Source organism: Bubalus kerabau, chromosome 1 (genome assembly GCF_029407905.1).
Source record: "Bubalus kerabau isolate K-KA32 ecotype Philippines breed swamp buffalo chromosome 1, PCC_UOA_SB_1v2, whole genome shotgun sequence".
Taxonomy (NCBI): domain Eukaryota; kingdom Metazoa; phylum Chordata; class Mammalia; order Artiodactyla; family Bovidae; genus Bubalus; species Bubalus kerabau.
In genome coordinates this window covers 184,706,663-184,722,845 of record NC_073624.1, presented here as the reverse complement: position 1 = coordinate 184,722,845, position 16,183 = coordinate 184,706,663, and the positions used below count along the sequence as shown (strand labels likewise).

The 16,183-nt window shown below is 45.5% G+C and overlaps 2 protein-coding genes across 11 annotated transcripts in view; both read left to right on the top strand.

Annotated features, from left to right (window-relative positions):
* The window catches only part of ELOF1 (elongation factor 1), a 277,100-nt gene that overhangs the window by 78,557 nt on the left and 182,360 nt on the right, over nucleotides 1-16,183 (top strand). The window lies entirely within an intron of this gene.
* The window catches only part of INSR (insulin receptor), a 143,682-nt gene that overhangs the window by 114,225 nt on the left and 13,274 nt on the right, over nucleotides 1-16,183 (top strand). For 2 of the 4 annotated variants that reach the window (XM_055545387.1, XM_055545383.1), the window contains 4 exons: nucleotides 1,443-1,717; nucleotides 2,603-2,742; nucleotides 9,409-9,568; nucleotides 15,399-15,498. In XM_055545387.1, coding sequence (XP_055401362.1) covers nucleotides 1,443-1,717; nucleotides 2,603-2,742; nucleotides 9,409-9,568; nucleotides 15,399-15,498 — 675 coding nt within the window. Of the gene's footprint in view, nucleotides 1-1,442; nucleotides 1,718-2,602; nucleotides 2,743-9,408; nucleotides 9,569-15,395; nucleotides 15,499-16,183 lie in introns of all 4 variants that reach the window. The other 2 variants (XM_055545384.1, XM_055545379.1) reach the window with 1 other exon arrangement.

Genomic DNA, 16,183 nt, shown 5'->3' with positions numbered 1-16,183 from the left:
AACCTAAGAAAATCAACCCTGAAACTCTTAGAATGAGAGTTTCATAAAGTAGGTACAATATAAATAAACAAATAAGCAACAGATATATCTGTGTGCTAAGCTGCTTCAGTTGTGTCTAACTCTTTGGGACCCTATAGACTGTAGCCTGCCAATCCCCTGTCCATGGGATTCTCCAGGTAAGAATACTGGGGTGGGTTGCCATGCCCCCCTCCGAGGGATCTTCCCGACTCAGGGATCGAACCCACGTCTCATCTCCTGCATTGGCAGGCAGGTTTTTTACCACTGTTGCTACCTGGGAACCCCCTTTATGGGTGTGACCACAAGTCAGTTTAAAGGGTCTGGAGGGTAGCAATTTAGCCATAGGTATGAAGAGGCATAATCTAATAATTTCTTAGACTCTACTTTTAGGAACTAATGAGACACTTGGACAATGATCACAGTAATATTTATAATAGCAAAAAAAATTGGGAATATGCTTATATTTTAAAAATTGGAGGATGACTAAGTAAATTATGGTTCTTGCATTAAATGGAATATTCTACAGGTTTCCAAGTTTTCTGCAATGAACATGTGGCACTTTCATAACAAGGAGGGAATATCTTCACGTTGAAGAAAAAAAAAAGTAAATTCCATCCTACTTGAGACATTATGTTTTCAGGAAAATATTTGAGATTGCTTCTAATACAAGTGAGCCAAGTGGATTATGGAACTAGCTTGATCCCCCCATTATACCCGTATGTAACATTCACAGAAAAAATAATTGCCCAAAGGACATAGTAGTCAGTGGAATGCTAAGGAATTCAAATTTTCTTTATACCTTTCTTTTTGGATTTGTAATTTTTTAGGCTATTAACATTTTTCTTCGTGTATCTTTTAAAGGGGAGAAAATGTGCCGATCACATAGGCAATTTTGGGAGTTACCCTTAGTAACCTGAGTGTTGAGATTTTTTTTTTTACCAAGGATTGAAGTTTAATCACTTAGATTATGCCATTGTCCTAAAGGGGCCTAAGAATAAGAAGATGTATTTCTTCTGGTTAAACTGGTGATGGTGTCAAGTAGCTTGAACCATTTGGCAGGGCTAGACTCTGACACACTTTTGGCATCTCAATTTTGACACTAACCCTGGCTGGACTCTTCATCTGCAAAATGAAAATCTGAAATTAAGCATGTTGAGGGGAATATCGGTGTGTCTACTATGGGTGGTCCCAGAGCCTCCCCACTCCTCTCTTGGGGTAGGCTTGCCTGACATGATGCCTAGGAGGTCATCTTCTTTAAAAGCGACTCTGGGTTATAATTCCTGGAAATTTACATTGTAATCTACACACTCCTCCCCTTGAATCTCACTGCATCTCAGTCTTTGGTTTTAAGCCTTTTTATTCTCCAGCAGCACTTTTTCAAAGATGGTGATTGTATGACCAGGTGTGTCCTCCTGTCATGACAGGCCTTCGAGGAAACGCAGAGCCCTTGGTGACGTGGGGAATGTGACAGCAGCCGTGCCCACCCTTCTGGGGTTCCCCAATACCTCCTCTACCAGCACGCCCACGAGCTCGGAGGAGCACAGACCCTTCGAGAAAGTGGTGAACAAGGAGTCGCTGGTCATCTCCGGCCTGCGTCACTTTACTGGCTATCGCATCGAGCTTCAGGCTTGCAACCAAGATTCCCCCGAGGAGAGGTGTAGCGTGGCTGCCTATGTCAGCGCCAGGACCATGCCTGAAGGTAGGTCGACTCATCGCAGAGCCAAGAGACACAGGCTAACCAAGGAAGCTCTCCACTCTCTAGGCAGCATACATGAGACTTTATTTGCCTTCATCATTTTTCATTTTCCCCTGAGATGCAGTGGACATAAAGCATTGTGTAAATTTCAGGTGTACAATGTGTTGATTTGTTCCATTAGACATTGCAAAATCTTTACCACAATAGCATTAGCTAACATCTCCATCAGGGCACAAAATTACCATTTCTTGTTTGTGGTGAGAACATTTCAGATCAACTCTCTTAGCAGCTTTCAAGTATAAAACACAGCATTATTAACTTTGTGCTTCCCTGGTGGCTCAGACAGTAAAGAATCTACCTGCAGTTCAGGAGACCTGGGTTTGATCCCTGGGTTGGGAAGATCCCCTGAAGAAGGGACTGGCAACCCACTCCAGTATTCTTGCCTGGAGAATTCCATGGACAGAGGAGCCTGGTGGGCTACAGTTCATGGGGTCTCAAAGAGTCACACACAACCGAGCAACACACACATACATTGTTAACTATAATCATCTTTCTAGTTGTTGTTCAGTCGCTAAGTTGTGTCTGACTCTTTTTCTGTATGTGAGTCATAAGAAAAATAAAGTGAAATTAAGAAATACATACATATATAGTGTATATATATATATGTATAGTATATTAGGGTTCTCCTAGATCAATAGATACATAAATAGATAGATAGATGGATGGATAGACATAAATATGTAAAGAATTCCATGAGAATGTCCATTCTCCAATAAGGGAAATGGAACACAATTACACAACCAGTTTAAGGTTGCTCAGCTGCTCAGTGGTGGAGGTGGGGTTTGATCCAGGGATCGAGTCCCCAACACTAATCACTGCTCCTTACAGCCAAGGCAGATGATATTGTCGGCCCCGTGACCCATGAAATCTTCGAGAACAACGTCGTTCACTTGATGTGGCAGGAGCCCAAGGAACCCAACGGTCTGATTGTGCTGTATGAAGTGAGTTACCGACGATACGGCGAGGAGGTAAGGTCCTTGATGCCTGGGGATGTGCCCTCAAGGCTGTTCTTGGTACCTCCTTCCTTTTCGTGAATTCTGGCTCCTGTGCTTCTCTCATTAGATGCTCTGTCATGAAGACTCAAAGCCTTGATATATGACTTTCCAGGGAGATGGGTCAGGTCCAACATTTTATTGTAACTGAACTCTCCCCAGGACTGTGTGCCCTGTGCACGCTAAATGCTTTGTACATGGTATCTCATTTATCCAATTTTACCACATCTAACATGTGATAAGAAGCCCTGTTATTCTCACAGACTGCTCAGAAAGAAAAAGGTGCTGCCCATTCTAACTGTAAGATGCATTCAGATTTCGGAAATGTCAAATGTAGAAATAATATGTCTCTTGGGATCAATGAAGTACAATAAATCCTCAGAAAACCCAGTGAGCTTGGTACTGACTGAGGCATCCAGAATTTAAATTGCCTCCAAAGTTTATAAGAATAGATCAGGATTTGAACCCAGGGCTATCTGATGTTGTAATCTGGGGGCTGGCAATTCTTTCTGTAAAGGTCCAGATCCAAAACATGTTTGGCTTTGTGGTCAGATGGTGTCTGCAGCTACTCAATTTTGCCTTTGCGTTGTGAAAGCCACGTGTAGATAATATGTAAATGAAAAGGGATGGTTGTGTGCCATTAAAACTTTATTTGCAAAAACAGGCAGCAAGCAGGCTGGATTTGCTGGCCCCCGTTCTAAGCTAGTAACCACTGTGGGGCAAGTCTCTATCCTCAGATATGGCTTGTTGTCTACCTTGTGGCTCCGTGGTAAAGAATCCTCCTGCCAATGTAGAAGACACAAGAGATGCAGTCTTGATCCCTGGGTCTGGAAGGTTTCCCTGGAGGAGGAAATGGTAACCCACTCCAGGATTCTTGCCTAGAGAATCCCATGGACAGAGGAGTCTGGCAGGGTACAGTCCATGGGGTTGCAAAGAGCCAGACATGACTGAGCGACTGAGCACGCATGCACGCCAGAGAGGCACTGCTGAGGCTTGGACTGATTGGGGCCACTTCTCCCATTTACTGGATGACTTCAGACAGATGTCAGGTCATCTGACATCTGAGCTGACCCAGAGGGTGTACCCTGCCATCAATTGAGCCCTTTGCAATGATCCATTTACACCTCACAGTGACCCTACAAAGTAGAATCTGCTGGTGAGTGTCTCCCTTTGTGGCTGAGACAATGGAAATTTAGGGAGCCGAATAGACTTCAAAGCAGACACAGAATGAAAATGAATGGGCTTGGCCATTTGCCAATAAAACTTTATTTAGAAAATCAAGCAGTGGACCGGATTCAGCCTATGGGCTCTAGTTTGCCAACCCCTAACAGAGGTTGTTGGCTTCCCCGGTGGCTCAGCGGTAAAGAATCTGCCTGCAATGTAGGAGCTGCAGGAGACAGGGGTTGGATCCCTGGGTCAGGGAGATCCCCTGGAGGAGAGCATGGCAACCCACTCCAGATTTCTTGCCTGGAGAATCCCATGGATAAAGGAGCCTGGTGGGCTACAGCCCATGGGGTCACAGAGTCAGACACTACTGACTTAGCACACATACAGCAGAGGTTGGTGGGCACAGCTCGGCTTCCCCAAGCCATAGATGACAAATGGACCTCCATCTGTTGATCCCTCCTGGGACCACAGCTCTGGATGCCCGGATATTCAGCTTTGAAGATGATTTAGAACTGAAATCAGCAAACTATGATCTATGGGCCAAACTGGCCCCTGGCCTGTTGTTATATGTCCTGCAGACAGTCGTCAAGAGAAACAGTTGTCAAGGAAAAATATGCACCAGTGTGAGCCTAGTAGCCAAGCCCAGAATCAGTGTGGGAGAGGAGCCTTCGGGGGTATATAAAGAGAAGCACGATTCACAGGTGATTTAATATCTCATCCCATATATATTAATCCCATTTGTTCTAACGAAATAGTTCAGATTTGGGTTGGTAGCAAAGCTTTATGCATAAGAATCTCACCACTAACGAAAAGTGCAAGCCACTAGATGTTCACCCATTGGAGAATGGATACATAGTAGATGGTGTGTACATAAGACTGGTGGAGATACAGCCTTTTAAAGTTTTATGTTGGGGGTGATCATGGTCCAGTATAACAAGGAGACTGAGATTTCCAGCTCTGGATTTTAGATTCTCTAAGCTGTTACTCTTCATCTTCTACCAGCACCCACGAAAGTAACTCATGACAAAAGGGAAGCTTATTAGCTTCCATAACCAGCTGATGGAGTTCAGGCACAGCTGGATCCAGATTCCTTTGGATCTTTTGTGTCTCAAGGGTCCTTGCAGTGAGCCCAGTAGCTCCTGGCTGTCCTGTGATTTTAGAGGTTCCAACCCTCATATTCTCTCAACACCAAGCCTGGAAGAAGAGAGTCTGTGTCCCCGCATTTCCAGCCAGGCTGAGGTCACATGACACCCAGTCATAAGACCAGGACAGTGCTGTGTGCTGATTGGCTTAGGCATAAGGGTTTTTTAATAACAGCTTAATTGAGATACATTCACACATGGTAAAATACAACCACTTAACACATATTAATGTGAAGAGCTGACTCATTTGAAAAGACCCTGACGCTGGGGAAGATTGAAGGTGGGAGGAGAAGGGGACGACAGAGATGAGATGGTTGGATGGCATCACCGACATTATGGACATGATTTTAGTGGACTTCGGGAGTTGGTGATGGACAGGGAGGCCTGGTGTGCTGCAGTCCATGGGGTTGCAGAGTCGGACACAACTGAGCGACTGAACTGAACTGAACACATATTAATACAATGCAGTGATTTGTAATATAGTTACAGAGTTGTGCTACCATCACCACAATTCCAGAGTATTTTCATCACTTCTTAAAGAAAGCCTACCTCCACCTCCAGCCATTAAACCCCCAATCTTTCCTACTTCCTTTCCTTCCAACCCTTGGCAATCACTAATCCGCTTTCTGTCTCTATGGAGACAGGTCTCTGCTACTGTGGCCATCTCATCCTCATTTGCCTGGAATTTCCCAGGTTTGAATATTAAAGTCCCGCATCCCAGTATAACATGGATAAACTGGTACAGGTATTACCCCATTGGCACTGGATCCAACCCTTCTCCCAGCTACCTTTGCTGCCCTAACTCTCTCATTTCTGGAACCCAAAGGTCACCAGTAGGGCTCCCCTGGTGGTTCAGCTGATAAAGAATCTGCTTGCAATGTGGGACACCTGGGTTCGATCCCTGGGTTGGGAAGATTCCCTGGAGAAGAGAATGGCTACCCACTCCAGTATTGTGACCTGGAGAATTCCATGGACTCTAGTCCATGGGGTCTCAAAGAGTTGGACACGACTGAGTGACTTTCACTTCACTTAGCAGGTTTGAACACTAAATTCTTGCACCCTAATATAACATGGGTTACCCTATTGGCACTGGATCCAGCCCTAACTTCTCCCAGCCACCGTTGCTGGCCTGCCTCTCTCAATTTCTGGAACCCAAGGGTCACCAGTAGGAATCCCTACCACCAATCCCCACCATAATCTCTGCCTGACCCTGATCCCAGACAGACCAGCACTATTTGCTCTTTAGAGGATCAGGGAGTTGAAGGGAAAGTTAGAAGTGAGAGGTTGTAATACCTTAAAAGAAAAAAAAACTCCTCATGAATAAAACTGGTCTGTTATTTCCATTTTCTTTAATTGTCTAGCATCGCTTTGAATAATGTGTGTGTGTGCTCAGTTGCTCAGTTGTGTCTGACTCTTTGCGACCCTGTGGACTGTAGCTCACCAGGCTCCTCTGTCTATGGGATTTTCCAGGCAAGAATACTTCAGGGTTGCCATTTCCTCTTACAGGGTATCTTCCCCACCCAGGGATTGAACCCATGACTCTGGCAACTCTTGTGTTGACAGGCAGGTTCTTTACCACTGTACCACCTGGGAAACCCTTGATAAAGTAAAAAGTAAAGTAAAAAAAAAAAAAGTTTTTTACATCAGTTGTACTGTTGGGATGTAATTTTGCCAAGTTTACAAAATTCTCTCCAGCATTTGGTGGAGGTCATTTTTTCCCCTCTTATTTGCTAGTTGAACAGCCCAAATCACCGTTGTTTTTGATTCTGCCTCTCCTTGAACTTTGCATCAGTCATTTCTCCCCTCACCACTTCCCCTCCCATCCTGGGACACCCTGGACCCAGGAACCATCTCTGTGGAAAGAGAGCATCAACTTTCAGTTTCTGTGCAATTAACATCTCTGCCTCAGCATGTTTTTGCAGTTTTGAGCTGTTTTTCTTTTTTTCCCCCTTGTTTGCACAAACTTTTCTGTAATTGGCTTCTTCACTCTTCATCAGACTTGCTTCTTGGTGTTTTTTTTTTTTTTTCTTTTGGTGTCTCTAGTTTCTTCCACCAGGCTCCCTTCTCCGTCCTCACCCCTCGAGGTACCCAACCAGCACTGGAGGCTACATTTTCCCTTTCTCCCCGGATAGCAGCTCCCTTTGGTTTCTATATTTGCTTATTTGTCTCTTTCCACTTGGTGACTCATTCGACTTGGAAGAACCTTTGGACTAGACTTCCCCACTCCTACCACTAGCCTGATCTGTTTTCTTGCTGTTATTATCACATGATAAGCACGGGAGTTTTTACGTTTCTCTCCCTCCTCCCACTCCCTCCTGAAATTTTCCAGTCCAGTTCCCTGCATGCACTATGAACTTGGAGCTGTTTTGGAAAGTTTTAAAACTGGCCGACGCTTACAGGTTTCATGATCATATTTCCCAGTGAGCCTTATGCTTCTCCTAATAAGCCCTGGGTTTCTTTCTTTTTACATGTTTATTGCTGGGGTGTGTATGCTTACTTATCTCTACCTTCTTTCCAGACATTTAAGTAGATCCCAACTCTTTTAGCAGAGAAGGCAATGGCACCCAACTCCAGTACTTTTGCCTAGAAAATCCCATGGACGGAGGAGCCTGGTAGGCTGCAGTCCATGGGGTCGCTAGAGTCAGACACAACTGAGCGACTTCCCTTTCACTTTTCACTTTCATGCATTGGAGAAGGAAATGGCAACCCACTCCAGTGTTCTTGCCTGGAGAATCCCAAGGACGGGAAGCCTGGTGGGCTGCCATCTGTGGGGTCGCACAGAGTCGGACACGACTGAAGCGACTTAGCAGCAGCAGCAGCAACAACTCTTTTAGATCCCCTGGAGAAGGAATTGGCAACTCACTTCAGTATTCTTGCCTGGGAAATCCCATGGAGAGAGGAGCCTGACGGGCTACAGTCCATGGGGTCACAAGGAGTTGGACATGACTGAATGTGCGCGTGCGCGTGCATACACACACACACACACACACACACACACACACACACACACTTTTAATAAATAAATCAAAAAGCTACATTGTGAGAAGGAACCTGTTTTAAAATTTGTCCTTAGACATTAAGTCCATGTATCTGTTTGGTTCTTAGGTGATTTAGGAGATCTGGGTTCCTTCTTTCCTGCCTTCCTGGAGTCCTGGTGAAAATACTCCATGGTGGTTTCAAGGAAGCCAGACAGTTGGTGGGTTTGGAGCCAGACAGTTCTGGGTTCAAGGGCTGCCCTGCCAATGACCAGCTATGAGATCTGGGACAAATCATTTCAACTCCCCCAGAAGCAGAAGACAAACTATTTATGCAATGCCTGTTTTTATACAGCTTATGAGCTAAGAATCACTTTCACATCTTCAAACAGTTGAAAAAAATTCAAAAGAAAAATAGTAGCTCATGTGTGTGTATGTGTGTGTGTTAGTTGCTCACTTGTGTCCGACTCTTTGTGACCCCATAGACTGTAGCCTGCCAGGCTCCTCTGTCCATGGATTTCTCCAGGCAAGAATACTGGAGTGGGTTGCCAGTCCCTTCTCCAGGGGATCTACCTGACCTAGGGATTAAACCTGGGTCTCCTGCATTGCAGGCAGATTCTTTACTGTTTGAGCCACCAGGGAAGCTCTAGTATCTCACATGTGTAAATTTCTGCAAGGTTCAGCTTTCAGCATCCACCGTGTCTTGTGGACACACAGCCACACCTGTCTGTCTACGGATATTAGAGATTCAGGATCTGGTTCGGACTGCTTTTGAGCTATTGAAGGTTGAATTGATAACAGTGACCACCTGGCCCCCTTAGAGCTAAAAATAATTTACTCTCTGGCCCTTTACAGCCAAAGTTCACTGACCTCTGCTCTAAGCCTCACTTTCCTTGTTTCTAACTAAGCTAAGCGTGACATTGTAAGGGTTAAGTGCCATGATCTAAGCCATGTGCTTGGCTATGGTTTTGGAATATTGGCTATTATCAACAACAATAACTTCTCTGAAAGTGAAAACATGAAAGTCACTCAGTCATGTCCAACTCTTTGCAACCCCTTGGACTGTAACCCACCAGGCTCCTCTGTCCATGGGATTCTCCAGGCAAGAATACTGGAGTGGGTTGCCATTCCCTTCTCCAGGGGATCTTCCTGATCCAGGGATCGAAGCTGTGTCCCTTGCATTGCAGGTGGATTCTTTACCCTCAGAGCCACCAGGGAAGCCCAATAACCTCTCTATCCGTGCCTTATCCATAGAGCTACAGTTCAGGAATTCCACGAGGCTCAAAGTCGCTCACATGTTGCAGTGTTTATGCCTCACTCCCTCCATGTTGTTTCTGAATGGGATCTTTGTCTTTCAGGAGCTGCACCTCTGTGTCTCCCGCCGGCATTATGCTCTGGAGCGCGGCTGCCGGCTGCGCGGGCTGCTGCCTGGGAATTACAGCGTGCGAGTTCGGGCCACCTCCCTGGCAGGCAATGGGTCTTGGACGGAAGCCACCTATTTTTACGTGACAGACTATTGTAAGTCTGCACAGCCACTTCGACTGGTAGAGTCTGTGCTTGGTGCTGGGCCTAGCAGGGCGTTTCAGAGGATGCTTGGGGAAGCCTGGAGGCTGTGGGTACTGCCTCTGACTTGACCTCGGGGTCCACTGGCTGCTGCTGTGTGACCAGGGAAAGATGCTTGCCCTCTCTAAGTGCATGCTTCCTCATCTGACTATGGGTATAATACTAGGACCACCACTGGAGATGAAGGGCGGCTTCAGAGACATCATGAATGTCAAGTGGCTGGCACAGGGCACGTGTGATAAGCACATTAGCTCCTGTTATTGGGGTCTCCGTCTTTGTCTTCAGATGGGCCATGTCCTCCAAGGGAGTATGTGGGAGCTTATCTACTCAGCCTTGGGCGTGCTGGCAGGAAGTGCTGCCATTGAGCAAGCTGGACACACTGTGGACAGTAGAATAGGGATAGATGGGGAGAGCTGAGCTGGTCAGGGAGTGCTTCCTGGAGGCGGGGGCATCTTGGCTGAAACCTGGAAGAATGTATCAGAGGGGACAGACCCTGGGACTTCCCTGGTGGTCCAGTGGCTAAGACTCCATGCTCCCAATGCAGGGGCCCTGGGTTTGATCCCTGGTCAGGGAACTTGATCCCACATGCCACAACTAAGACCCAGCGCAGCCAGATAATTAAATAAAAACTTTACAAAAAAAAAAAAAAGAGGGGACAGACCAGTGGGTGTAGGAACCCAGACACTTAGAAGGAGGGGCAATTCTAGACCAGAAGGAGTGGAAACTTGGGTGGGAAGGGGGAAGATAGAGCTTCTGCTTAGTTGGCTGGATTTTCATCTACCAGGCTTGGTGAGACTGTGGAAAGTGGAAAGGGATTCTTGCTGGGCTGGTTCTGGTCAAGTTAAAGAGCATGGTTCCCACCAAAACTACCCTCACCTCAGATGCCAGATGAAAGCTTGGGGGTTCTCCAGGCCACCTGCACTTCTGACTGGCTGGCTACAAATCTGGGGGTTATCACAACCCACTCAGATTTAGTTGCTTGCTAGAGAAGACTGATGCTGGGAAAGATTGAGGGCAGGAGTAGAAGGAGACGACAGAGGATGAGATGATTGGATGGCATCATTGACTCAATGGGCATGAGTTTCAGCAAACTCCAGGAGAGAGTGAAGGACGGGGAAGCCTGGCAGTCCATGGGGTCGTAAAGAGTCAGACAGGACTAAATGACTGAACAACAACCTATTGCTCATAGAACTCAGGAAAATGCTGTGGGACAGGGGGCTTTATGATAAAAGATGTAAGTCAGGACCACTCAGATAAAGAACTGCATAGGGCGGGGGCCAAGAGCGGACTGGAAGACATGGCTCCTGTGTCTTCTCTCCATGGAATCAGGATACATCGCAGCACCATCCTGGCATATCAATGTGCCCACCAGCCAGGGAGCTTCTCTGAGCCTTGGTGAACAGAGTTTTTATTGGGGTTTCATTATATCGGTGAGGTTGATCAAGTCATTAACCACATGACTGAACTCCATCTCCAAACCCCCTCCCCTGTTTGGTGGCCAGGCTGAAAGTCCAACCCCTCTAATCACACACATGGTCTTCCAGTAACCAGCCCCTATCTCGAACTATCTTCTCTCTTAGCATAAACTCAGGTGTGTTCCAAGGGCTTCATCAATAACAAAGACATTGCTAACACGGAGTTTTCAAGGATTTAGAGGGAAACCATGAACAGAATTCGAAAGAAATTATCAAAATAGGGAAAATATTTGTGACCTCATTGACAAAGAGTTCATATCTTTAATACAAAATGAGTATGTATCTATGTCTCCTATGAGTAAAAGATATATGTCCTCACACAAAAATAAGCAAGGGATATAAATAGCCAATTTTAAAAGAAATAGAAAAATAGAAAACATAAGGGAAAAAATGACCAACTTCACTCAAAACCACACCAAAAGGGAAAAAAAAAAAAGCAAATCAAAATTAAATAGAATTTTTAACTTATCAAATTGGCAAGTGTTTTGCTTGTTTCTGTTATTTAATTACACACAGTGTTATCCAAGAGTGCAGACACATGGATGTTATTTTTCATGGTTGGGTGAGTCCTAAACCACAGTCCTTTAATAACGTATATCCAAAAAAAAGCTTATAAAAGCTTTTACTGTTTCAGCCAGCAATGGTAGCTCTAGAAATTCATCCTAAGGAAATGATCAGAGATGTCACCAAAAGATAAATGATTGAGGAAATTCAGCACAGCTTACTAACAGTAGCTAACAATGGAGAATTAAATATTCAACACATTCGATTAACAACTCTTTCTTAAATAATAAGGAAGCTGGCAAGACACCCAGGGTGTAAAATTTAAAGAGGCACTCACCCTCTGGGAGTGACTCTGCCCTGGCATGGCCCAAAGCAAGAGTTCCTCTCAAATTTTGCATCCTGGCTGCCTCCCTTCCTGAATCCTAGTTCTGGTGGCCACTGGAATCTCAGGAGTGAACTGGTCTGTGGGTCTGGGAAGCAGAGGTGGGGTGGGGTGGGCATCATGGCTCCCAGGTGTGCTGGGTGCTGGGCAGTCGGTAGCCTCCACCTTTCCCCCTCCTAAGCAAAAGGAGGAGGGACATGCCCACCACAGCACATGACCAGACAGTTTCCATTTTTCATGTCCCATCCAACCCTGAGTATTCATCGGAAGGACTGATGCTGAAGCTGAATCTCCATTCCTTTGGCCACCTGATGTGAAGAGTCATTGGAAAAGACCCTGATGCTGGGAAAGATTGAGGGCAAGAGGAGAAGGGGGCAACAGAGGATGAAATGGTTGGATGACCTTACTGACTCAGTGGACATGAATTTGAGCAAACTCCGGGAGACAGTAAAGGACAGGGAAACCCGGCGTGCTGCCGTTCGTGGGGTTGCAAAGAGTCAGACATGGCTGAGCAACCGAACAACAACATCCAATCATCAAATATTTACAGAGGCTTTCTCCATGTGGAAGGAGGCAGTTTGCTGTCCATTCAGGGAGGTCCAGGAGGACAAGATGTCTCCAGATAGAGCTGACCCCTAAGGGCAGCATGGAGCAGTGGTCAAGAACTTGCTCAGATGGCCTGGGTTCAAATCCCTGCTCCACCATGAATCAGCTCTTAAACTTGGGCAAGAACTCTCACCTCTCTGAGCCTCTGTGTCCCATTCTGTTAACTGGCATTGATGTTAACACCACCCCCACCCCACCCCTGCCACTTTGGCTTATGGAATGATTAACTAAGATCTCCCAGGCAGGGCACTTCAAACAGTGCCTGGTATGTTCCTAAGTGTTCAGTAAACTGTTACTATTAAAGACCCGAAGGACCAGGTTCCTTCTCTGGTTTCCCAGAACTCACTTTCTTCCTTGGCTTGGAAGCATCTGAATACATGGGTGCATTTGTAATTACAGACAATTCAGCCTTGCATGAGAATTAGAAAGAATTAAGGCTGCATAACATTTCTTCAGTTGGTTTAGTTCTCTGCGACGACCCCCTGGCATACACAGGGCACTTCTGATGGATTTTTCATCTGCCAGAGGTACTGCTGGGATTGAAATAAGCTATTTAATTTGAAGGGTTCAGTGCAAACTGAAAAGACGTGGTCCCTTGTTTAAAAAGTGTCACGATTTTCAAGACAGGAAGAGCAGAGCATTAGACGGAGAGCAGGACCTTCTGAGGGCTTCCCTGGTAGCTTCAGTTCAGTTCAGTTGTGTCCGACTCTTTGTGACCCCATGAATTGCAGCACACCAGGCCCCGCTGTCCATCACCAACTCCCGGAGTTCACTCAAACTCATGTCCATAATATTAGTGGTGCCATCTAACCATCTCATCCTCTGTCATCCCCTTCTCTTCCCGCCTTCAATCTTTCCCAGTATCAGGGTCTTTTCCAATTAGTTGGTTCTTCACATCAGGTGGCCAAAGGATTGGAGTTTCAGCTTCAGCATCAGTCCTTCCAATGAATATTCAGGACTGATTTCCTTTAGGATGGACTGGTGGATCTCCTTGCAGTCCAAGGGACTCTCAAGAGTCTTCTCCAACACCACAGTTCAAAAGGATCAATTCTTGGGTGCTCAGCTTTCTTTACAGTCCAACTCTCACATCCATACATGACTACTGGAAAAACCATAGCTTTGACTAGATGGACTTTTGTTAGTAAAGCAATGTTTTTTAATATGCTGTCTAGTTTGGTCATCGCTTTTCTTCCAAGGAGCAAATGTCTTTTAATTTCATGGCTGCAATCACCATCTGCAGTGATTTTTGAGTCCAAGACAATAAAGTCTCTCACTGTTTCCATTGTTTTCCCATCTATTTGCCATGAAATGATGGGTCCAGATGCCATGATCTTAGTTTTCTGAATGTTGAGTTTTAAGCCAACTTTTTCACTCTCCTCTTTCACTTTCATCAAGAAGCTTAGTTCTTTGCTTTCTGCAATAAGGGTGGTGTCATCTGTGTATCTGAGGTTATTGATAGTTCTCCTGGCAATCTTGATTCCAGCTTGTGCTTCATCCAGCCCGGCATTTCGCATGCTGTACTCTGCATATAAGTTAAATAAGCATGGTGACAATACACAGCCTTGACGTATTCCTTTCCCGATTTGGAACCAGTCTGTTGTTCCATGTCCAGTTCAAACTGTTGCTTCTTGACCTGCATACAGATTTCTCAGGAAGCAGGTCAGGTGGTCTGGTATTCCCATCTCTTTAAGAATTTTTCACAGTCTGTTGTGATCCACACAGTCAAAGGCTTTGGCGTAGTCAATAAAGCAAAAATAGATATTTTTCTGGAACTCTCTTGCTTTTTTGATGATCCAGCGGATATTGGCAATTTGATCTCTGGTTCCTCTGCCTTTCCTAAACCATCTTGAACATCTGGAAGTTCATGGTTCACTACTGTTGAAGCCTGACTTGGAGAATTTTGAGCATTACTTTGCTAGCATGTGAGATAAGTGCAATTGTGCAGTAGTTTGAACATTCTTTGGCATTGCCTTTCTTTGGGTTTGGAATGAAAACTGACCTTTTCCAGTCCTATGGCCACTGCTGAGTTTTTCAAATTTGCTGACATATGGAGTGCAGCACTTTCACAGCATCATCTTTCAGGATTTGAAATAGCTCAACTGGAATTCCATCACATCCACTAGCTTTGTTCGTAGTGATGCTTCCTAAGGCCCACTCGACTTGGCATTCCTGGATGTCTGGCTCTGGGTGAGTGATCACACCATCGTGATTATCTGGGTCATGGAGATCTTTTTTGTATAGTTCTTCTGTGTATTCTTGCCACCTCTTCTTAATGTCTTCTGGTTCTGTTAGGTCCATACCATTTCTGTCCTTTATTGTCTTTGCATTAAATGTTCCCTTGGTATCTCTTGGTATCTCTAATATCTCTAATCTGGTAGCTTAGGGGTAAAGAATCCTCCTGCCAATGCAGGAGATCCAGGTACGATTCCTGGGCTGGGAAGATCCCTTGGAGAAGGAAATGGCAACCTGCTCCAGTATTCTAGCCTGAGAAATCCCATGGACAGAGGAGTCTGAAGGGCTAAAGTCCATGGGGTCTCAAAGAGTCAGACATGACTTAGTGACTGAAAACCAACAAGGACCTTCTGAGTAGGGGACCTAGCTGATGGCTTGGGTTGCATGTCTATGAAGCCGGTGGTGAAGGGAGAAAGCTGGCACTGGGCAGTGGTCTGGGGTCACTGCAGGGGATACTGACTCGGGGACTAGAGAAGGGGAACAAGCGTGAGTGGCCCATTAGATGTGTAGATATGCTTTCTGGCGTGACCTTTGATGTGAACACATTTTGATGAGAACCCTACATTTTCTTATTCTATTTCAGTAGACGTGCCATCAAATATTGCAAAAATCATCATCGGTCCCCTCATCTTTGTCTTTCTCTTCAGTGTTGTGATTGGAAGTATTTGTCTATTCCTGAGAAAGAGGTGAGTGTGGTGATGTGCTGGTAAGTGGTTAACAACCAGCTCTCTTGGGGAAAAGTATGCCTACATGTGTGTTAGTCGCTCGGTTGTGTCCAACTCTTTGCAACGCCATGGACTGTAGCCTGGCAGACAGCACTGTCCATGGAATCCTCCAGGCAAGAATACTGGAGTGGGTAGCGATTCCCTTCTCCAGGGGAACCTTCCTGATCCAGGGATCAAACCCAGGTCTCTTGCATTATAGGCAGATTGTTTGCCATCTGAGCCAACAGGGAAAGCCATATGCGTTATGATAGGATTTGATTTATCCATTTTTTTTAACATGGACTTGATTTCTTAGTTTTCAGTTCACAGCAAAAGTATAAGAATTTCCCATACACCCCTTGACCCAGGCATGATCCCCTATTATCAACATCCCGCACCAGTGTTGTAACTGATAAGCCTACATCCATACATTGTTATCACCCAAAGTCCATAGTTTATATTATGCTTAACTCTCGGTGTTGTGCATTGTATGGATTTGGACAAATAATACAATGACATGTTTCTACTGGGGCTTCCCCAGTGGCTCAGTGGTAAGGAATCCACCTGCCAATGCAGGAGATGCAGGTTCAATCCCTGGATCGGGAAGATCCCCTGCAGAAGGAAATGGAAACCCACTCCAGTATTCTTGCCTGGGAAATCCCATGAA